This window comes from Tachypleus tridentatus, chromosome 13 (genome assembly GCF_004210375.1).
Source record: "Tachypleus tridentatus isolate NWPU-2018 chromosome 13, ASM421037v1, whole genome shotgun sequence".
Taxonomy (NCBI): Eukaryota; Metazoa; Arthropoda; class Merostomata; order Xiphosura; family Limulidae; genus Tachypleus; species Tachypleus tridentatus.
In genome coordinates, this window is record NC_134837.1 from 95,547,066 (window position 1) to 95,570,651 (window position 23,586).

Sequence of the window (23,586 nt, forward strand, 5' to 3'; positions counted from 1 at the left end):
CATCATTAACAATAACATTCAAACGAATATTTTAATCTCTGAAGTGGTTGTTTTGAATACAAAGCGACGCAAAGGACTGTCTGTACTCTGCCTGTTAAGAATGTCAAAACTCGATGTTTAGCATTGTAACTTAGTAGAACTGCTTGTGAGACACCAGGGGTTTTCATGTGCGGAAATGAGTTAATTACATGGCTTTGTATATATATGTACGTTCAGTTCTATACCTTTTTAAATCAGTAGTATAAAAAGATGTTTTAGAAACTATACAATTCAGCATCTATGCACTTACCAGCGATGCTTACTATGATGTCTAGTATTTTTTTTTTTTTGAAAAATACAACGTCGAGAGACGCGACATTGATTCCAAGGTCATCCTCCAGAAACAACTTTAAGGAAAAAAATCGGCCGTTTAGCCACTGCTCTCTTTCACCACACCCTTCTGAAATGGAAAGCTCTAAAGCTCTTCCCTCACCTCGCTGGTAGATCGGGTTTTAGACGAGATTGCCGAAGATAGAAGGTTTTGATATGCACGACCTAGTTTTATTCGTAGAATTCCAAAGATCGTCATACTTTATACTGACCATTATCTTAGTCAGCTACTGGATGTAACTGAGCAAAATGTTAAATATTTGAGAACTTTTGGTAGATATCACTGTGAAAATTGTAGCCGCTCATCTAAACTTACTTTATATAGTGTATATGATACACAGGACAGTAGCAATAACAAATAATATTTGATGACGTTGCAGCGTAGAAACTATGGGGATGATAAGTTCCGCACTTTTGAAACTTGTATCAGGTATGTATTGGTCTCTTCCTTCTCTTATATTCTTTTAAACTTTTCTCGAGCAAAATCTCGAGTAAATATTTCATTATACGGTGAAAAATAAACTTACTTTGTTTCTAAATGAACAAGAAGACAGGACTGTGAATATGAGAGTTCATGGTTTGCGTCTCGTTGCTGCAAGAACATGCTCTGAACTTGTTTCTTTGTTTTTGAATTTCGCACAAAGCTACACGAGGGCTATCTGCTCTAGCCGTCCCTAATTTAGCAGCGTAAGACAAGAGGGAAGGCAGCTAGTTATCACTAACCACCGCCAACTCTTGGGCTATTCTTTTACCAATGAATAGTGGGATTGATCGAAACATTATAACGCTCCAAAGCTGAAAGGGCGAGTATGTTTGGGGCGACAGGGATTCGAACCTGCGCCCCTCGGATTAGGAGTCGACTGCCTTAACCACCTAGCCATACCGGGCCATTCTGAACTTAGGAGCCGTGGGGCGCATTATAAAGTGATTGACAAATCCCACTATTCGGTGAAAAGAGAACAGACAAAAAGTCAACGACTGGTGCTGTTAATTGTCTATCTTCTCTTTAGCTCATTATTTTAAAATTAGGGACGCCTGTATACATTAAAGGTTTTACATAACTTTGGGAAAATATTCTACACAAGCAGGAATGAAATTCTCTAAAACAAGAAAGAATAGAGATACTCAGCTGGATGAAGTTAATCTGTTTCTGAAAGAAAAACGTCTTCGTGTAAAAGCCAAGAGAACGACAAAGCAGATCAAATAAGTCCTGGTACTAGTACATCTTTAAGTCCTGGTACTAGTACAGCTTTAAGTCCTGGTACTAGTACAGCTTTACGTTCTGGTAATAGTACAACTTTAAGTCTTGGTACTAGTACAGCTTTAAGTCCTGGTACTAGTGGTACTAGCTTTAAGTCCTTTAAGTCCTGGTACTAGTACAGCTTTAAGTCCTGGTACTAGCACAGCTTTAAGTTCTGGTACTAGTACAGCTTTAAGTCCTGGTACTAGTACAACTTTACGTTCTGGTAATAGTACAACTTTAAGTCTTGGTACTAGTACAGCTTTAAGTCCTGGTACTAGTATAGCTTTAAGTCCTGGTATTAGCACAGCTTTAAGTTCTGGTACTAGTACAGCTTTAAGTCCTGGTACTAGTACAACTTTACGTTCTGGTAATAGTACAACTTTAAGTCCTGGTACTAGTACAGTTTTAAGTCCTGGTACTAGCACAGCTTTAAGTCCTGGTACTAGTACAGTTTTAGTCCTGGTACTAGCTTTAAGTCCTGGTACTAGTACAGCTTTAAGTTCTGGCTTTAGTTCTGGTACTAGTACAGCTTTAAATCCTGGTACTAGTACAGCTTTAAGTTCTGGTAATAGTACAACTTTAAGTCTTGGTACTAGTACAGCTTTAAGTCCTGGTACTAGTATAGCTTTAAGTCCTGGTACTAGTACAGCTTTAAGTCCTGGTACTAGTACAGCTTTAAGTCCTGGTACTAGTACAGCTTTAAACGAATATCGACAAAATTTCACTTCTATAGACAAGCAAATAAACACCAAATATACAATAATAATGTAATTTGAAATATTCCTTTTCACAGGGCTTCCATACTTAGATGATTGATGTGTACATTGTTTCCTACTCGTGTATCGTTTATCAACTATCGTCATTAAAATTACTAGAGAACACGATACATTTGTAAGAAATAAAATGTACAGTGATCCAGCTATGGAAGATCTGAACTGCAAAGTGAAAAGAAACATTTCAAATTACGTTCCTTAATTCTAAGTTCGTACTCTAGGTTTTACACATTGACTTTTCTAGCCATTAGTAATTATTTTAGGTTTCAGTGGAACTTCGAAGACACACCCTTTAGATGTGATGAAATACTCTAATCAAAAATGAATGATAAAATATAAATCTTGTTAAAAATAACCGTGAGCTTCAGGTTTATACTCTAATATGAAAAAAAAAAAAAAAGTCATACAATCACCAAACGATACTCCCTTAACGAAACATTACAAACTATCATAGGCCCGGCATGGCCAAGCGTGTTAGGGCGTACGACTCGTAATCTGAGGGTCGCGGGTTCGCATCCCCGTCGCGCCAAACATGCTCGCCCTCCCAGCCGTGGGGGCGTTATAATGTGACGGTCAATCCCACTATTTGTTGTTAAAAGAGTAGTCCAAGAGTTGGCGGTGGGTGGTGATGACTAGCTCCCTTCCCTCTAGTTTTACACTGCTAAATTAGGGACGGCTAGCGCAGATAGCCCTCGAGTAGCTTTGTGCGAAATTAAAAAAACAACAACAAACAAACAAAGTATCATAGCAAAGACAGGACTAAGGTGAACAGTGCCTTTAATAGGAGAATCAATTATCTGATGCTCTGTTACATATTTAATGTTGCCTTTGTTGATAGCATTGGCTAAAATGTTTATATATCTGTTGTTATTATGTTATCTTATCATCATGTGTTTATCATAAATGTTATTTTTCATTGTTACTTTGATGTATATGCTTTAAGAACTTATTTAAATCTCTCGAGTTGGCCGATTCTCGGGAGATATTACTGGGATTATGACAGCTAACATGAATGATATCCATCTGATGAAATAATATATTTTAATCTGTAAAAGTAATAATGTGAGAACAGTGCATATATTTAATTAGCTATACACGTTACCAGCTTGATAATCAATTATGACCTATGTACGTAGCTTGCTTTAACCAGAAGTTGAAAAAAATCTACTTATTATGGTTAATATTCTTTGTTTTCACTTCAAATTCTGTTTTGTTTTGTTTTTTACCCTGCATGGCCAGGTAGTTAAGGCACTCGGCTCGTAATCCGAAGGTCGCGGGCTCGCATCCCCATCGCGCCAAACATGCTCGCCCTTTCAGCCGTGGGGCGTTATAATGTGACGGTCAATCCCACTCTTCGTTGGTGAAAGAGTAACCCAAGGGTTGACGGTGAGTGGTGATGACTAGTTGCCTTCCCTCTAGTCTTTCGCTGCTAAATTAGAGATGGCTAACGCAAATAGCCCTCGTGTAGCTTTGCGTGAAATTCAAAAGAAACTAAATCTATTATTTTACTATGTTATTATGGTATAAAGGTATTTGCAATAACTTTTCCTTGTATATGTGACTTATTTTGAATAAGAACAGTTTGTTTTCGACTAATGTCAATAATGATGTAAAAAACGTGCACGTTCTTGCTGAGAGACTACCTATGCTAAAGACGATGGTGGGAATTTCCACCTAACTAACCTAAGCAGTCTTCATTTCAGTATCTCGCAACTGGTATGTTATATTTCATGAGAAAGTCAAGGCACTTTGTTCATTGTTATTTAGTTATATGAATGTATTATTTATTCCGGACAAGGTCACTTATAGTGAAAATATAGTTGGCCCAGTTTTTCCAGAAAAGTGCCCGAAGGCAGCTAGCGCCGCTTCAACAAGATTTTCGAAGGAGGAGTACATTTTAAACTGAATCATGCAGATAGGTTATCCTTCAGACAGTCGTGTTTGAAAAAGAAAAGAAAAACTTAAATATTTTCGACGTTGAAATAATTGTGAAGACATACGTGATATGACCACAAACATAGCGCTAATATTTCTAAACATGCTTTACAAAATGTAACCAAAGTACTGAAGAATTTCCGACTGAAAGTACGACCTTGATTCACCTTCTGGTTTAGCATATGTTAGCACCAGGAAAAGTAGTCACGAGACAACTTAGTGGAATGTGATACATAGCTCGTGATTATTACAAGAAGAGAGGTTTGGTTTGAATTTCGTGCAAGTTGCACGAGGGTTATCTACTATAGGTGCCCCTAATTTAGCAGAGTAAGGCTAGAGGGAAGGCAGCTAGTCATCACTACCCACCGCCAACTCTTTTACCAACGAATAGTGGGATTGATCGTACATTTTAACGCCCCTACAGCTGTAAAGGTGAGCCTGCTTTGATGTGACGGGGATTCGAACCCGCAACCCTCAGCTTGCGAGTTGAGTGCCTTAACCACCTGGCCATGCCGGGTCTTTTAGAAGAGAGAGCGAATTTAAAATTTCAAGAATGAATGTTGAATAATTGTGGACTTAGCTAAGGAACGGAATGGGTGAAATAGCAAGGATATCATGTTGCATGAAATAGGATAATTAGACAGATGGATAAAAATAAAATTTACCAATGATACAATTATTAATTTAAAATTGTTCATATTCTGGTAATATTCATGGTTAAAATGTGGTGTTTAAACTTTTCACTTATTTGTCTCAATAGTTCAATTTATCACTCTCAACATGTAAGTGCAACGTGTGGAAAGGTACATATTTACCTTATAGTCACGTGTAATCAATTTCTGTCACGTCATTGGTTTGTTCTTTTGCTTTCCCTAATAGATTAGCATTTATTTACCATTGTCTCCAGTTGCATATGTTCAGGAAACAATACTGTGTTATTGACTATAAAAATTGTGGCACATTCTTCTGAAAAAATAATTTTTTTGAAGACACGAAAACTGAAATCGGGGAGGATTCGAACTCGTGATTTTGCTTTAGCTAACTAATTTCTTGTGTTTTGAATGCCGAAAATATCAGTATCCTTGCGCTGTTTGGCATGAAGAGCTAAACCCCAGTTTCCTTGATGTATTTTTACTATTTTGTGAACTTAGAATTTGGCTGAAGAGTTGAAGATTAAAGCTAGATAGCACATGAATCCAATTAAAATCGACAACATCTCGATTGCTCCAAATCTAAGTTATAAAAAGAGGAATTTGATAGAATTTCGTGTTGGCTTAGTCTTAGAATGAAATGGTTCGTTTCGAGAATAGATTTTTTATCGTCGGGTTATATTTTTAGTCTTTTTCTCGTCACTTTTTTAACTCCAAATACATAGAATATACTAAACATTAACTTTTAGTCCGACAGTGGCACAGTGGTATGCTTCCAGACTTAAATACGAAAACCGGGTTTCAATACCTGCAGTGAGCAGAGCATAGATAGCTCATTGTGTAACTTTGTACTTAAATTAAAACAGACTGTTAACGTTACGTTATAATGGACAAAATAAATTCTGGAATTTAGATTTAGAGAAATCAAATGAGTAACTTATGAAATTAAAGTAATAAATTATAGTGAATTATGTCATACACTGTTTTTTATGTGTTTTGTATTTTTTTTTGCGACTGAATTGACCGTTTCTTTTATGTTAGCTGACGATGTTTATAAGAGACGATAACACGAGTAAATAGCACTAAGCCTTTTTCTTCAGAAATTTCAACCACTCCTTGAGAATGTGGATACATTTTATATGATAAAGGCTCGTCAGTAAATAAAGAGTTATGTGATATCTGTGTATTTATCTTGTTTCTTTTTGGCTAATTGTCCATCTCTTGTTACATTTAAGTCTCTTGGTGAAGATTTTATACAAGTTACATATTACTGCGTTTATTGTTTCAAAAATTGACAAAAGTAAAAACTGTATTTATTTTATTCGAATATTGTAGAGCAACTAACAAAGGTTCAATAATTCACCAGACCAAAGAATATCTGTAACTTAATTCACTAAAACCGTACTTAACTGTTAACATTTAAAACAATATATATCGTTTCTGAATTAGATCGATCCTGTAGATTTTAAAGCCGTAAAACACTTGGTCTGTATAGAACACTGTATAGAAGGAAGAATTTGTTTATTTTTAATTTCGTGTAAAGCTACAGGAGGGCTACCTGCACTAGCTGTCCATAATTGAACAGTGAAAGACTAGAGGGTAGGCAGCGAGCTAGTCATCACCACCCACCCCAAACTCTTGGGCTACTCTTTTACTAATGGATAGTGGGATTGACAGTCACATTATAACGCCCCACACGACTGAAAGGGCGTGCATGCTCAGCGTGACGGGGATTCGAACCCACGATCATCAGATTGCGAGTTGAGCGTTCTAACCACCTGTTCGAAGAAGGAAGAAGAAAGCGCAGAAGCTCACACTATCTGCGCCCCCCAGTGGCACAGCGGTACGTCTGCGGACTCACATCGCTACGAACCGAGCTTCGATACTTGTGGTGGGCAGATCACAGATAAACCTTTGTGTAGCTTTGTACTTAATTACAAACACCAATAACGTATACTATCTGCTGATAATTTCATCAGGTGAGTAATAATGGTTTGAAATAGATTTACTTGAACGAATTTTACGAAATACACACAAGAGTCACAGTTGAAAGTACTTATACACAATGAACGTATACAATTTACATTATTAAGATGACACACCGATATCTCGTCTTATCGTGGGTATTGACATTGTTATTTTTACTATCAGAAAGTGCTGAATATCGCTGAGTAAATTTAGTTATTTGGAAAACCCGCTGTTTCTTCGTTTTAAGGTAGCTTTCTTTATTCCACCGCTCTGCGTATAAAACATCTACTCATATGAAAAACAGACCTGCCCGACTGTGTATGTGATGTCACAAAAAAGTTTTGTTAGAAATTACTGAACTAATTTGGGTGAGATCTGGTAGAAGAATTCTGGAAAACTCCTATATTTGATATATAGGGTTTTAATATATAAGCGATAGAATAATCGGTTCGAGTGTGACAGACATATTTCAATTTTACCGTCTCACTGCTATGAAACAAGGCTTAACTGAACATACGAATTGTAGCAAAATACGTGACGTCGACGTTAATCGAAAGTAATCTTTAATGCAGCTCGTAGCGAAGGCACCTTTTCATCGAAATCACCTTTTATAGCATCACTCCTGAGTTCAGCGTTGCCCGGTATCTTTATTCATCTTCAATAAAACAACGATAATTTTCCGTTTATAAAAAGCATAGTTTCAAGTTCTGTTGTAAATATACTTACTACATGTTCTGACAAAAACTCAAATTGTTTATTTGTTTGGAATTAAAACACAAAGCTACGCAATGTGCTATCTGTGCTCTGTCTACCACGGGTATCGAAACCCAGTTTGTAGCAGTGTGAGTTCGCAGACATACCGCTGTGCCACCAGGGAGCGACTCAAATGGTAATTAATTATTTAAATTTCTAAATATTTTTCACTTCTGTTTTCCACTATTCAGTGATATTGTGATATGAAGATATACCACGAATTTTCTGTCCTCTTATTTAAATGTAGTTTTTCGAAATTTTTGTTTATTCTGAATGTATAATTTTTTAAATAATATGTGGTCCAGAAAACCTCTAAGTTGATTAGTTTTAGCTTTCTTTGTTCCTTTGTTGTTCTTTAATGTTATACCCGCTTTCCTCGTGTGTATAGGCTGTAACATTGCACACTGTGCATGAAAGTCAACAACAGCATTGTCCTCTGCTACTAGGCAAAGATGTAGTGCTGCCAAAACGTGCTGGAGTACTGTTTCAGCACTTGAAATTGGAATAAGTTCCGACACTTCAAAACCAAAATGTGTGTAAAAACAAGGTATTCAGTTTACACCCAAAATTAAATGTCTTTCATAAACTCACTCTCAAAGTGTCAGAGAACAGCCTTAATGTTTATGATCTCTCGTGTCCATTCACTGGTAGAGCCCTCTCAAATCATTCAGCACAGACTGTCACTTTCCTCCAGGAGCTCACGTCAGGCACCATGTGAATTTTTTGGCTCATGAAGAGGTGTTAGAGTATTAACGTGGTGAAATATTTTTTGACATGCAATACGGGTTGTTAAGACATGTGAATATTGCATTAAATACTTAGTAAAATAAATTTTACAATCATACTCTATGTCTACAACGTACACATTTTAAAAAGGCTTATTATTCGATGCAACGAAGATCACTTCTATAGTTATTTATACTGAGAAGATAAGAGATATAGTTGTTGCTTTTTCCTTGCTTCTTAAGTTATGCATTTTGTCTTGATATCACACGTTTTTCATTTGTCACTAACGTAAACAGTTAGATATACTTTGTGCTGCATATACTTTTTTATTTAATATAGACTCACAAAAATGGAAATTGAGTTTAAATACAAGATCTTACAAGTTTTAGTGAGGTTACAGCACTATAATATTTAGTACTGGTGTTTCTGTGAGACATTTCTAGTAAGGCTGGATTACCGCATGTGTACAAAATGCACCTTACTGCTTCACCTCTAACTAACTGGAAGGGTCAATGGGGGGTGAGTATCCTTTATAGTCCCTCTCCTCCCAAAGTCTTATGTGAAATGATATTCCTGCTTTGGAAGAGCAACAAGCTGATGCACTTAGTTTTTGCAAACAAACTAAGAATAATTATATACTAATTTATTTTGTCATTATTTTATACCTTTATACTGTAGAACTGAATTAGTAGCTTTGTATATATATATTTTTTTACTTTTGCATCTGTTGTACTTTGAAAAATGGAAAAAAGTACTAATTAGCTTCAATGACTGTTTCAGTCACTCTGACTAGTAGGAGCTCCTCGTCTTCTGACTCGTCAACTTCCCACAGTTGTTAGATTTTACTTATTCAAAAAATTGCTAAATGGGCTATGTTCATCGTATCTGAATGAAAAGGAAAATAAATACGCCACAATGAATGGTTCACAAATCTCTTTGGCATCAACCTCAAAAGATGTAATCCATCCTTGATACTATACTTAACTGACCAAATATTGGGATTTGACTATTACTGTTATAGTGCAACCATACATCCAAAGTGTGGAGTTAATGTTTGAGGCAACGGAGTATAAACCATGAATCATTTAATTCACAGTCCAGGTTAACTGGGCCCACACAGCCTAATAACAATAAGTATCATTTACATTTTCATGAAGTTGATTTTACACGATACGAGCGAGCCTTTGGGTCAGCAAATGATATGAAGTTAAAGTCAAAGAGATTGAGTTCCATTCCTTATGGTCTTGAAAGTTTAGTCTTTTGAAAAAGTATGTGTCATAAAATTCAGAGAGATTCTCAAAGCAGTATTTGCTTCTCTAACATTGCAGTAACTTATCACAATGTAAAACTGGCGGAGTGTAATGTACAGATTTTTTACATTTATCAACTGATGTTTATGCCTCGGTTTCCCTGTTTTATTCTCCATTTTTTACTGAAAAGTCAAAATATCCTGCAGACACCCGCCTGAGCATTGTTTTGTGATGTGTCGTTGTCTGTAAGCAATAGGGTTAACTCGTACTGCTTTCCCTGTTTGCTTTAACAAGGCTGATGAGTGACGAAAAGCCGGTAATCTGTTACTAATAATAGAATGGGGTTGAGTTGGGTGTATGGGGTTGAGTTGGGTGTACTTTGGCCAACAAGGAAATAAATATACCCTATAACCATCTTTGAAAGTCTAAAGACCATACTTGCCATCATCAGGCCACTATCTTTTACAAATAAGATCTTCCAGATCTTCAACAACTCCACTAATGCCAAACAAACAAAGGATTCCATAAAAGGCAATCTCAGAGGACAGTTATGAGTGAACAAGTGCTAAACAGCCACAAATGAGAAAGTTCGTCATCACCAGATTTCAGAATCTCTTTGTGGGAATAAACATATATTTAAATGGACAATAATCGGATAAAATGAAAATACTCATAAGTACGGTCTATTTTGACCATAGACGACAATCGAGTCTTTTGTTAGGATAAGCTATTTTGTCACATGTATGGGGTTGAACAATTGAGAATAAATAGCTCGTTCTTCAAAATCAATAAACTCTTCTCTGTGACTTACGTACTCCCTCTTTTTGTCTTTCTCTCCCGTCCCATATACTGTATAATAATTTGGGTTGGTAAGAATAATGCTCTGTGAGGGACAGTTTGTTTGGGGGTACAAAGCCCTGATTTTGCCTTAAAGCTTCTATTTTTTACTTTATTTATTGATATAGGATATACTTTATCCTCACTTTCCTACAGACTAAATATTACGCAGCTGACTTCTTTTTTTGTTTATGCAATTTGTTTAAAAAATGTCAGATTGTTAATAAATCAGAATGAAGAGGATTTAAATTAAATTATTACATTTATTTTTTATTTTTGTAATTTGATTGAAGTCAGAGTGACTTAGCTTTGAATATGTTACAGCTGGCAACTCTATTTTAATTATACACTAAACCACACATTAAATTATTGAATAAACGAAATCAAATCCCGTAAACTAATTATTTAGTGTCATTATTATTATTTTTCAGTGTAAATCTTGCACTGAAAATAATAAACGTGCGCACTTTCTGAATCTGAAAATGAACAAAGTATCAACAACAGTTATTTGTATGAAATTTATCAAATAGCTTAATTTGTATTTTTCTAACTGTTGTTGTTTGAAGTTAAACACAAAACTGTACACTGAGACATCAGTATTCTACCAACCACAGGTATCGAAACCCGGTTTCTGGCAGTGTAAGTTCGCAAACATTTTTTCTTACTGAACTCCAAGCAACGATAGAAAATAATGGATCTTTAATTTTATTGGAGTTATTTTTTTTTACTAACGAACAGATATACTGAATTGTACTATATCACCATTAAAAGTTGCATTTGAAAGTAACGAAGTAATTGAAGTAATTTTCGTATATCAAAGTTATTTGTTAAATAATAAAAGTTTGTTGTGATAAATCTGTCGAAAACATAAGCTATGGTTTAAGAAGGCGGTGCAGTGAAAATTAGTCAAAAGTAATCGAAGATCTTATAAGAAAACTCTAATAGTTGCCGTAGAAATTGCAATGTGAATGATGACTAAAATGTTTACAAACAGGACTGTTCCAGCTGTCGTTTATAATCAGTCGGTTAACAGTACTTGTGGAGGGTGAACAGGTAAGGGCATACTTTGTATATGTTATAGTGTATTGGTGTCATTAAACATATGTGTGGAAGAATACTTTTAGCGCTATTTACTTTGTATAAAAATATACCCACATTAGAGAGTATAGTTATGTTATTAGGTAACGGTGAGTGGTTAAAACAAAATACTTTACAATGGTAATCTCAAACAATATCTGGAAGTTAACAACAAATAATGATTTTTTGTTTATCATTTTTACAAAGATAATATAACACAACTTTCAATTCAAAGGGATTATTTTCCCTTTATAAGGCTTGAAACTATATTGTATGTGGTGATAACTTAAGGGCATTCTTTGAAGTGTTTTCCCTTACTCGGTATATTTTCATACAAAATGAAGTAGAAAAATTCCCCTCATCAATTATCTTCCGTTTTCCTGTTGGGGATTTAATATATTTAATTCCATACCAGGAACCTAAGCCTAAGGTTGAGACTTTCTATTTATTAGTTTGTAACCAGAAAGCATACAGAGGGTTATCTGTACTTTATCCATGGTGGGTATCGAAACTTAATTTTTAGCAATTTAAGGGAAGAATGAGCTCATCATAAACACACGATTTGGCTTTCGTCATGGAAACTGAAGATAACTTATTCAACCTCCCTTCGAACTAACTTTTAACAACATATAAAAGAAATTTTCTATACTCAAGGACAAAAAAAAACAGGATTAACCACACTAATGAACAGAAATTATGGCTCATAAAAAAAAAAAACGTGTAATAGAGAAAGATCACTGTTTAAGAATATTTTTGATTCATTGGGTATTTGATTATGATATATGTGTTTTTGTTTTAAATATTTGGCTCAAATATTTGTGAGTCATGAGATAGGCCTACAGATGATGAACATATGAAATATCTCTAGCCTGTTATAAACAACTAAATTCTTGTTTGGAAATTGCAGTAAGGGTTTCCTGCAAGACCTATTTTGTAAGGTAGTTTATGTTTTAAACAAAAATATTACTGAACGAAACAATTATTTATTAAAATTATTATATTACTTGAGACTACCAGGGGTCAGATATGTTTTTTATATTGCATACATCATCTAAAGACCAATGAATTACACATTTAATGGGACTTAATCTTATTTTGCTTATGGAGTTCTTCCTTTTCAACAATACAATTATTTTAATGCCTCAATAACACTAGATGTATTTCCACAGGGTTCTCGAAAGTGTTCTGTTTCAAGAGTAAATAAAGTAAGAAAGAGTAATAAATATATTTTTTGATTTTTAAATATTTTAAGTCATGTTGTGTTGTAGCCTAGAGAATTCATAATTGTTTGTTTGTGTGTTTTTGAATTTCGCACAAAGCTACTCGAAGGCTATCTGTGCTAGCCGTCCCTAATTTAGCAGTGTAAGACTAAAGGGAAGGCAGCTAGTTATCACCACCCACCGCCAACTCTTGGGCTACTCTTTTACCAACGAATAGTGGGATTGACCGTCACATTATAACGCCCCCACGGCTGAGAGGGCAAGCATGTTTGGCGCGAAGGGGATGTGAGCCCGTGACCCTCAGATTACGAGTCGAACGCCTTAACCCACCTGGCCATGCCAGGCCAAATTCATAATTATTCTCGTGATTTATAACACGTGCACATTTTACTAACGTCACGAGAGTACAAATTACAAAATTAAGCGTCCCTTATGTGAAGTGATTTTAGTTTGTTTGTTTTCGAATTTCGCGCAAAGATACATGAGGGCTATCTGCGCTAGCTCTCCCTAATTTTGCAGTGTGAAACTAGAGGAAAGGCAGTTAGTCATTACCACACATAACCAACTCTTGGGCTGCTGTTTTACCAACGAATAGTGGGATTGACCGTCACATTATAACGCCCCCACGGCTGAAAAGGCGAGTATGTTTGGTGAGATGGGGATTCGAAACCGCAACCCTCAGTTTACGAGTCGAACGCCTTAACCCACCTGGCCATGCCAGGCCCTCGTCATTTTACTATCTACTGGCTGACTAACCAACAATACATTACTGCATAGTCGTGCGAATAGTAAAAACAGATGTTAAATTAAATGTTTCGTCTTTGTTACAGGAAGGCGATTAACATAAAACCTGTTTAATCTTTAAATATTTGATATTTGCAAGTTGGACGGTATACCATAAAAATTTTTTTTTTTTTTTTTTTAATTTCGCGCAAAGCTACTCCAGGACTATCTGCGCTAGCCGTCCCTAATTTAGCAGTGTAAGACTAGAGGAAAGGCAGCTAGTCATCATCACCCACCGCCACCTCTTGGACTACTCTTTTACCAACTAATAGTGAGATTGACCATCACATGCCCCCATGGCTGAAAGAGGCGGTCATGTTTGGCGCGACCGGGATTCGAACCCGCGACCCTCGCATTACGAGTCGAACGCCTTAACACGCTTGGCAATGCCGGGCCCATACCCTAAAATAAGGGATTAGTACCAATATATGTCTTTTTATTTTTCTAAATATTTGATATTAATGATAAATTCGTACATTTATCTTCAATATATAGTTTCTGATAATCGACATATGAAAAAATTGTGTTCTCTATTTAAATACATCATCAAAATACAAATTATTGTATGGTGGATATGATTTCATGTAAATGATTTCGCGACGTTTTAAAATACTGACACCACTTTCAAAGTTTACTGTAGACAGAAACAAGTAAATGTTTATGTGGCACGTAAAGATAGTCACTAACTTAATTAATGTTCGCTTTGTTCATAACTTTACCTGTATATATTAAATGTATAATAATAACCGAATAATAACATACAGTCCGGCATGACCAGGTAGTTAAGGCACTCGACTCGTAATCTGAGGTTCGCGGGTTCGAATCCCCGTCACACCAAACATGCTCTCCCTTTGAGTCATTGGGGCGTTATAATGTTTATGGTCAATCTCACTATTTGTTGGTAAAAGAGTAGCCCAAGAGTTGGCGGTGGGTAGTGATGACTAGCTGCCTTCCCTCTGGTCTTACACTGCTAAATTAGAGATGGCTGGCGCAGATAGCCTTCGTGTAGCTTTCCGCGAAATTGAAATCATAAAATACATTTTATGGAACTTTATTTTCCCTGATAGAGTAATTTTTGGGGACAAGTAAAATTATCTCTCGGAAAGTTAACTAAGAACATCTTTTCTGGGTTTGTTTGCTCTTAAAAGTAGTAGTGTCAACTTATTTTTTTTTCTTTCAAATTACAAAAATTTTGCCTTTTCAGAATGTAGTGGTTGGCGGATCAGGGTATAGTTGTACCAACCTTGAAGATGGTGCCTATGTCGATTACCAAAAAGGCTGCAGAGGTTTTTTCATTTGTAAATCAGGGAAGAAAAACGAGTTTTGGTGTGCTAATGGAACACTATTTAATTCCTCTTCTGGGTGTGACTCTTCCAGCTATGTTCGTTGTGTGGCTCCAAAACAAAATGTTTCACACTTTTTGGTGGAAGACTGTTCACAACAGGAGGATGGTGTGTATACCAGCTACAGCGCAGACTGTAGGAAGTTTTATTTTTGTCGAGGTGAGACATTTGACTACTGGTGTAATTAAATTCTGTCATTTCTGAGAAAAAAAAAGTACGATACATTTTATGAATTTGTATTGTTTAGAAAAGTACTTACTCTATTCAAAACGTCTTTAGTTGAGTACTAATAATTTTCAACACTGGTAGATTATAATTATTGAATGACTTTTTTTTTGTTATTTATAACGTTAAAAATGCTGATCAAATCACAAGTCTCACAGTTTATCGCTAGCTACCAGTTCCTTATTTCGTTAGAATATTAAACAGTAATGTAAAGGACTTTAAGTTTTAAAAGATGGTTGTGTATTGGAGTTTGTAATGCCAAGATAGAATCTCGAGCTTTTAAACGAATTTTTTAAAATATTTAGTTTTAAAGTTTATTTATCAGATTCCAGTTTTAGCTGTTAAAATAATAATTCTAGTATAAGGATTCAACCCATAAATAAATAAAAACTGAAAACAGGGATCATTCGTTACTGACAGAATTGCTGTACAAAGTGTCCAAAGCAAAATGAATGCTGCACTAAAAAGTACACAAATATAGTAAAGAAAAAGTGATATGATGCAAATAGTATCATGCTATCTGTTTGTACATCGTTTATTGTATTACCCGCTAGTAAAGAGGTAAGTCTAGATTTACAACCCTCAAATGAGGGGGTTCGATTCTTCTCTATGGACTCAGCAGATAATCTGACGTGGCTTTTCTATAAGAAAACATACACACATCTTTTATTGCAGTATTCATTTTGTTTTGGACACTTATTATAGCAAATACATGAATAACCAAAAATCCATACTTTCCGGTAAAAAATTTTTCCCTATTTATTTGTTCAGTTTTTTTTTTTATACGGCTATGGAATAGATACAACATGTATAAACTTTCGGTACGGTCATATCACTGGCAGCTACAGGTTTTACAAGTAAAACCAAAATCACAAATTTATAAAATTTAGTCTTTACACTGGTCTACAGATAAGTTTATGAAATGGCCAAAATGATTCTAGTTCAGTTAATTCACAATGCATTATGTTTGCAGATGGTAGAAAGGTTGAGTTCAGCTGTCCGCCTGGAAGACGTTTTGATTGGAAAAAAGGTTCTTGTGGATTATCAGAAAAAGTATCTTGTAAGCGCCTAGACTGCCACGGAATGGTCGATGGAGTGTATGCAGACTTTACAGAGGCTTGCCGGAGGTACTTCTTGTGTGTAAGAGGAGAAATACAAGAATTTTCATGCCCAGCAGGTAAAGCATTCGATGAAAACCTTCGCATTTGTATAGATGCTCAGGAGACGGAATGTGGTAGAGCTCAAGAGTTGAACTGTCACGAACTTCCTGATGGATATTATCCGGTTTATGAAAAAAACTGTCAGGCATTTCAAGTGTGTGAGAATGGGATTCTTCGAAAATACTTCTGTCCTCCTCCAATGATGTTCAGCCCAGAATCATTGTCTTGTGCTTATCCAAAACAAGAGCTTGTTTGTGAGCTTCCCCTTTCAACGTTATGCAAACAAAATGGAAATGGAATATATCCTAGGTTCGACCGTGACTGCCGTGAATTTATTATATGTAAGGATGGATATCTAATTCAGTCAGGATTTTGTACACATGGTAAACTGTTTGACCAAGTTACTGAAACATGTCAGCTACCTTCGCAGGTGGTTTGTAATTCCTTCAAAGATCTGGATTGCGATGGTCGCTTAGATGGTGCATATCCTTTAAAAGGTAGTAGGTGTTCTGCATTCTACGTCTGTATCAACCAGAAAATAATACTTCAGTCTACCTGTCCATTCTCTACTCTCTTTGATAGCACAAGTGAGTTGTGTTTGCCATCAAAAGTTGCAGAGTGTGCAGTTCTTAGCATTGCACCCACTACCATTAGTTTTCATTGGGATATATCTCATTATGGATGTGATGGGCGGTTAGGTTTATATGCAGATTTTCTTTCAGGATGTAGAAGGTTTTATATTTGTGCGTATGGACAACGTTATATTTCCAAATGTCCAAGACAACAAAAATTTAGTCAGGTCACAGGTCAATGTGAAGATGATGAAGTGGACTGTTATGCACCTAAGTTATTGGGTACTTTCTTGTGTAACCATGGTTCTGACGGAATTTATGTTGATGTAAAAAGTAATTGTAAAAGGTGGCACGAATGCTGGGGTGAGAAAGGAGCTACATACAGCTGTCCCGCTGGTGAAACATTCAATTCCATTTCTCGAGCCTGTGATTCTTCTGGTGAAACTACTTGTGGTTATGTTGTAGCACAAAGTTATCAATCACCCAATAACTTGCCTAGAGTTATAAATGCTATTCCTGTAGCAGAAGCTGGGTTCGACTGTAATGGTAAACGTAATGGGGTTTTTGCACTCGGAGAAAGAGACTGTGGGTTGTTTCATATTTGTTCAAATGATAGGACATTTTCGTTCATGTGCCCCTCTAATATGGCATATAACCCAGTCCTTAAATCTTGTGAGGACCCTACAACTTTCATATGTAAAAAAACAGATAACAGAAACACACACCAGACTGACTTTTCCTGCATTTTCAGAGTGGATGGTTATTATCCTGATACAGACATGAACTGCAAACGGTATTTTATATGTAGATATGGAAAAAGAACAACAGTATACTGCCCTGACGGTTACCTTTTTAACACTTTAACTGCAAACTGCGAGTATGATATTATTGAAAACATTCAGTGTAAGTCAACCGTAACTACAGAAAAATTTGTAGAAAACACCCAAAATCACACCTATTCACCCCTAGACATACAAACGGGAGAAATGGCAACAAAACATACTTCAATGTGCAAAGAATGTTCTCATGAAATAACACACAAATCTTTTTATCAACATTCACATAAACACCACAGTGAAACACATCCACCAAATGTTGCTACTACATTGCAACAAAATAATAACAGTGGAAGTATATTTAATAAGTGGTACCAGCCATCTAAAGAAAATAAAGAAAGCACAGTAGTTGTTAACAGTCATAAGTCGAGATCAAAGAAAGAGATCCCATAAACATTAAGAAGTGGGATTTCGGTCAAGGTGAGGCACGTCTAGCCATGACTGAAAGCCTACAGTTAACTAATCGAAATCAAGGAGGACTCACAATACCTACTGAGATAAAAAAATTAACTCCTAGAGATCACGAGTTTGTACCAGATGAAGAAATAAAGTCAAACACCAGAAATCAGGATTCTGTGAGAGATGCAGAAATAGAATTAACAACTAGGAATCAGGAGATAATATTAGGTAAAGAAAGAAATTTAAAAATCAAAACCAAGCATTTTGCAGAAGATACAGATAAAAAGTTAAACACCTCGATTCAGGGGGCAACAGAAAATGTTAAAAACAGAGTAAACATCAGAAATCAAAATATGACAGTAACAACAGAAAGGTATTTGAAAACCAGTAACCATGAGATCATAATAGATGCAGAAAAAAACATAAACAAGAACCAGAGGGCCACAAATGGTAGAGAAACAAATTTAAACACCACTGATCAAACAAGTAATGAAAATGAAAAAAGAAACCTTAACAACACTAATCAAGAGCTTGCAACAGATACAGAGAAAAGGCACAAGTTCATAACAGATAAACAAAGAAATTCTAATGTAAAGAATCAAGGACCCAAAGAAGTCTCAGAAAGTATTTCATACAACAAGAACCAGGAGTCCACAGAAGAAAGACCTATGAACTCAAGAAGTAAAATGTTTACTGAAGAAGAAGACAGGTCATTGTATACTATAAGTCCAACATCTACCATAGCCAACTCAAATGAAGATAGACCATCTTACGATGAGAAACCAGAACTCAGCCTGAGTGAAAATAGACATTTACACAAAGGAAGTCAAACATACAGCAGAAGAAATCTAGGTGAAGAAAAAGTTTTGTACAATAGAAATGAAGGATTTAGCAAAAATAAAGAAAATCCTTTGCACACTAGAATCCAGAGGTTCAGAGAACCAAAAGAAAGAATTTCACTTGAACAACTGTCCATGCTAAACAATGATAACACAACCAAATTATGGAAAGCAAGACTGCCCAATCATTTTAAGAATACAGACGATATCAAGAGAGGAAACAACTTCACTCAAGATAGTCTTAGAAAGACACCTTTAGTGTATTTTCAAAATAATGTAGCACAAGTAGCTAGTAATAACCGTTTAATGCTCAGACGTCGTAACCATGGAAATGGTAATACTCGACGTCGAGTGGCAAGAAAGAGAAAGTTAATTCAAGAAATAAGAAGCTCATTTACAAATGAAAACAAAAGAACAAGAAGTAGGAATCAAAAGAATTATGGCACTGGTGGAGTGGTATCAGAAAATCAAGGTTATTCTAAACCAACACTATCATTTGGGGATAGAATCCCAGATAATTTCAGAAATTATGATGTTAAAATTCACACAGAACAACAACTCTTGCCTAAGGTTTTAAATGAAACTTATTTTGACACAACTGAAGAGAGCCATCTCTTTGGCATTTCTTCTCAGGGGCACTACCAGACATTAGAACAAAATAATCAAAAAATATTTATACCTGAAGTTAGAAGAAGAAGACAGTATTTACATTCTACAATTCAGAGCAGCCAAAGAAAATCTCTACCACACCATTCAGATATTTTACTTGACCAAAGGCAGGAAAGTTATTTTCCAAGCAATGAGCAAACAAAACCCCATAAACAGAGAAATTCGAGTGACTTTTTCCAAGGTGTTACAAGAATGGATAACTTAGGTGTTATAGAGCAAAACAGGCAGGATGGTTTTCTCAACGATTCTTTTAAAATGATGGATCACATCAGTATAAATAAGGCTTATGAAGAAGATTTTATGCACGAGGTTCCAAATAATACACATTCACATAATCAGCACAATAAAAGTAATAGACACTTTCTAAGTAAAATCCAAAACCATGACCATTTATTTATAAATATACATAATAATGAAAGTAATCCACCTACAAACTTAGAGGGGCATAGTCTTTCAACTAAAATGCCAAGCAGCAGCCATCAACAAACTATGGCAGACAGCAGTCGAAAAAGTTCTAGCCTTAAATCTTTGAGCACAGAAGATCCAGGATCTCAAGACAAAGAGAGTCCCACACAATACATTTCCAATATTCTAAATCAGAAGCATCTAGATGAGAATAGTAAAGTAGATAAAGCAGTTCAAAGCAGTCATCAGGGTTTACTATCCAACACTTCTGGCAGAATAGATATTCAAGATGAGACTTACATGGATTATTTACTACTAGATTTGTTTAATAGCAAACATAAAAAAACAAATCAGGAAGCTTGGCATAAGTTCCAAACAAATGTTCCTAGGGGGTATAAGACAGAAATCCATGAGGATAGTGAACAAGCAGATTTTTCACACAAGTTCCTTAGTAAGGAATATCAAGAAATCATTAACCAAAGTAATGAAGCAAGTCTTTTACCCAATTTTCAAAACAGAACACAGCCCAATACTCCAGTCAATATTAGTGAGAAAAACTTTGCAATTAAGGTCCCAGAAGTGGGTAACAAAGCTTTGCCTATCTTGGATAATCAAGAAAGTATCAGGTCTGATGTAATAGGTAGCCAGCATCCATCATATGTTACTCAGAATGATAAAACACACTTTCAATATGATGTTTCTAGAGAACAACATCCATATGACAGTAGTCATAGAGAACTTTCTTTAAATGGTTCTATCAGAAAACAGCAGGAATCTAGATCGTGGGACAATAAACAATTTTCTTTTTCAGAAATTCCTCAGACAGAGCAACTAGACATTACCTATCAAGATGACATGAAAAGTTTTTTGAGAGAAGATTCACAAAGCAAGTACAGTGATCATGTCAATCGAGGAAAACAGAAGGGTTTCCACCAGGACTTTTTCAAAACCTCAGAGAGCATTTCATCAGAAAACCCAATCAATAAACATGCAAGTAAATTTCAGGAAAGTTTAGAAAAACCAGACCTTAAGGTGAATAAAGAGAATTTTAAGTTGTGTGATAAGGAAGAGTTATGTGAAAAAAATAATTATTCACTTGAAAATATAGAACACATTCAAAGTTATGATACTGAAACAAAAATCAACAGAAATGATGAAATGATGTTCATCGATCCATTTTATTCTTATGGTAGTGTTTCAATTAATTCCGAAAATAGGAATTACAGAAATACTAGTGATAACTTGCATAGACAGTACGAGTCAAATACAAATACTAGAATAGTAAATGAAAGTACAGAAAAAGATAAAAGTCCTATTTCTGTAGCAACAATGGATGACTTAACTGAGAGGCAGAGAATCATACTGCTGATTATTGAGGTATCAAAAATGCTAGACAGAATACCAATAAGCCATCAAAAAAAGCTACAGGATCAATATAATGCATTGTTAGAAATGACTAGAAGAGCAAGTGATATAAAAACATCTTATGAGGACAAACAAGATGAGGACTACTCCAAATATAACTATATAACCCAAACAAATACTACCTCCAATATGACCCAAGACTTCAGTAATACTCAGATGTCACTTCAAGATTCTCTTGAAGATAAATCAAAGCTTGTTGTTGATACGAACTCTAATAGAAAATACACATTAAGTGTGTATAACACTACTTCTAGCCCTATACTTCAAACAAATATGCCTGGTGTTGGTTCTTTTAGTCAAAAAACATTTGATGAGTCATCTCCAGTATCACTGTTTAATACCAATGTGTTTCATAATCTAGATCAATCAACACCAGCTAGCATCACTGAGTCTATTCTAGTGGATCAATTGACAACATTCAACAGTTCTCTCCATGATATCCTCAATGTGCCTAGAAAAGTTGCCAAAAGCACCACTTTTGTGCTAGATGAAACAATGTTTGGCACAGATGTAACAAACCAACTACATAATATGACTTCTAACTCCTCTGCCTCTGAACCAGAGTATCAAAGAATGCCTCACACTGCTACCTTCTATAATATCTTAGATCATACACTAACAAATAACCTTGTCCCTAATCTGCCAGATGAAACAACAGATAATATTATCAGTTTAAATCCCATTTCTCAAACAGAAGGCATAACCATTGCTTCCACCATAGGAGATAAACAAACTACTACTCAAGATAAAAATCAGAACATGACATTTTTAGAGTTAACTTCTTTTGAGCCAAGCAAAACACCAGTCAACTTACCTAAAGCATTTGGTAAACGCATTAATGCCAATTTAACAGATGGATTCCAGGCATATAGAATATCTATTGAACATCAAACACTCAACATATCAAATGAGACACCATTACGTCCAAGAAAACAAAGTAATAACGAGTTCTTTACAACAAGCAGCTATGTTGTTCAACCACAAATTAGAGATTCATGGATGCCTCCAAACTTCCAGTGTCCATCCAATCAAGTTGGAATCTTCCCAGATATAACAACAGGGTGTAAACAGTTTCATATCTGTGCACAAGGTACTCAGCAGACTTTTACTTGCCCAACAAACATGTTGTTTAATATGGATACAGGGCAGTGTGACATGTCAGAAAATGTAATATGTCAGGACCCTAAGATAACTAACCACAAAAGTCAATGTACAGAAAGACAAAATGGATATTATCCAGATGTGGGAAAGGACTGCAAAGAATATTTTTACTGTCAGAATGGACAAATACATACATTCACTTGTCCTCAAGGTCAGTTGTTTGATTACCGTAACAAAGCTTGTGTAACTAGTACTAGTATTATTTGCACTGAAGATCCAGTAGAGGACCATGTACATGGAGTTCCTTCTCAGTTCTTGTATGACTGTCATGATAAGTCTGATGGGTTTTATCCAGATTATGCACGATCCTGTCATGTCTTTTACCGCTGTGTGGGTGGGCATAAGCATTCAGATTATTGTCGTACTGGACTATTATTCAATCCAGAGACAGAAGCTTGTGATCTAGCTGAGAAAGTTACTTGTAAACCTCCAATAAACCAAAGGCAGTACACCACATAGTTTGCTGTCAATCTTACACTGTGTTGAATATAATAAAAAAAATTATTAAAAAATTCATTTAGATTTTAAAGGAGAAGGATGAAAACCCACTAGAAGGATAGGTTCAGTAAAACCAAATGACAGAAAGAAATAGGCTTAGGTGAGACAGAAATAATTATGGAAATATACCACAAACACTAAATATACAGAGGTAACAATGAGCAATAACAACTAGATATTGAATTTATCAATATTCCAAAAAATTATTGTATAAAATAGGAAAAAAAAAAAACATGAATGAATTATACAATGTACCAGGATTCTGTATGTGAAATCTTTGCATTTCACTTTGCTTCTATGCCGCCATACAGTTTATTAATATATGATGGCAAAATATTGTTTCAAATGTCTTGTAATTCTCCTCATAATTCAGTCATGTTCTTTAATCCCCTTTTTACCATTTCAGTTTTTACACAAGCCCACACCACTTCAAGAATATTCACATAGGAACTTTGTGCATCAAAGCCATG

At 35.5% G+C, this 23,586-nt stretch overlaps 2 protein-coding genes across 2 annotated transcripts; both read left to right on the forward strand.

Moving 5' to 3' along the window:
- Positions 1-429: 429 nt before the first annotated feature.
- Positions 430-18,330, forward strand: LOC143240126 (zonadhesin-like). The gene is made up of 4 exons (XM_076482057.1): positions 430-799; positions 11,499-11,557; positions 14,789-15,086; positions 16,126-18,330. The coding sequence occupies exons 1-4, from the start codon at positions 760-762 to the stop codon at positions 18,111-18,113; spliced, it is 2,385 nt and encodes a 794-aa protein (XP_076338172.1). The 5' UTR covers positions 430-759; the 3' UTR covers positions 18,114-18,330.
- LOC143240125 (uncharacterized) lies at positions 18,158-23,277 on the forward strand. The gene has a single exon (XM_076482056.1). It carries the CDS (start codon positions 18,158-18,160, stop codon positions 23,075-23,077), a length of 4,920 nt encoding a protein of 1,639 aa, XP_076338171.1. The 3' UTR covers positions 23,078-23,277.
- Positions 23,278-23,586: the final 309 nt, after the last annotated feature.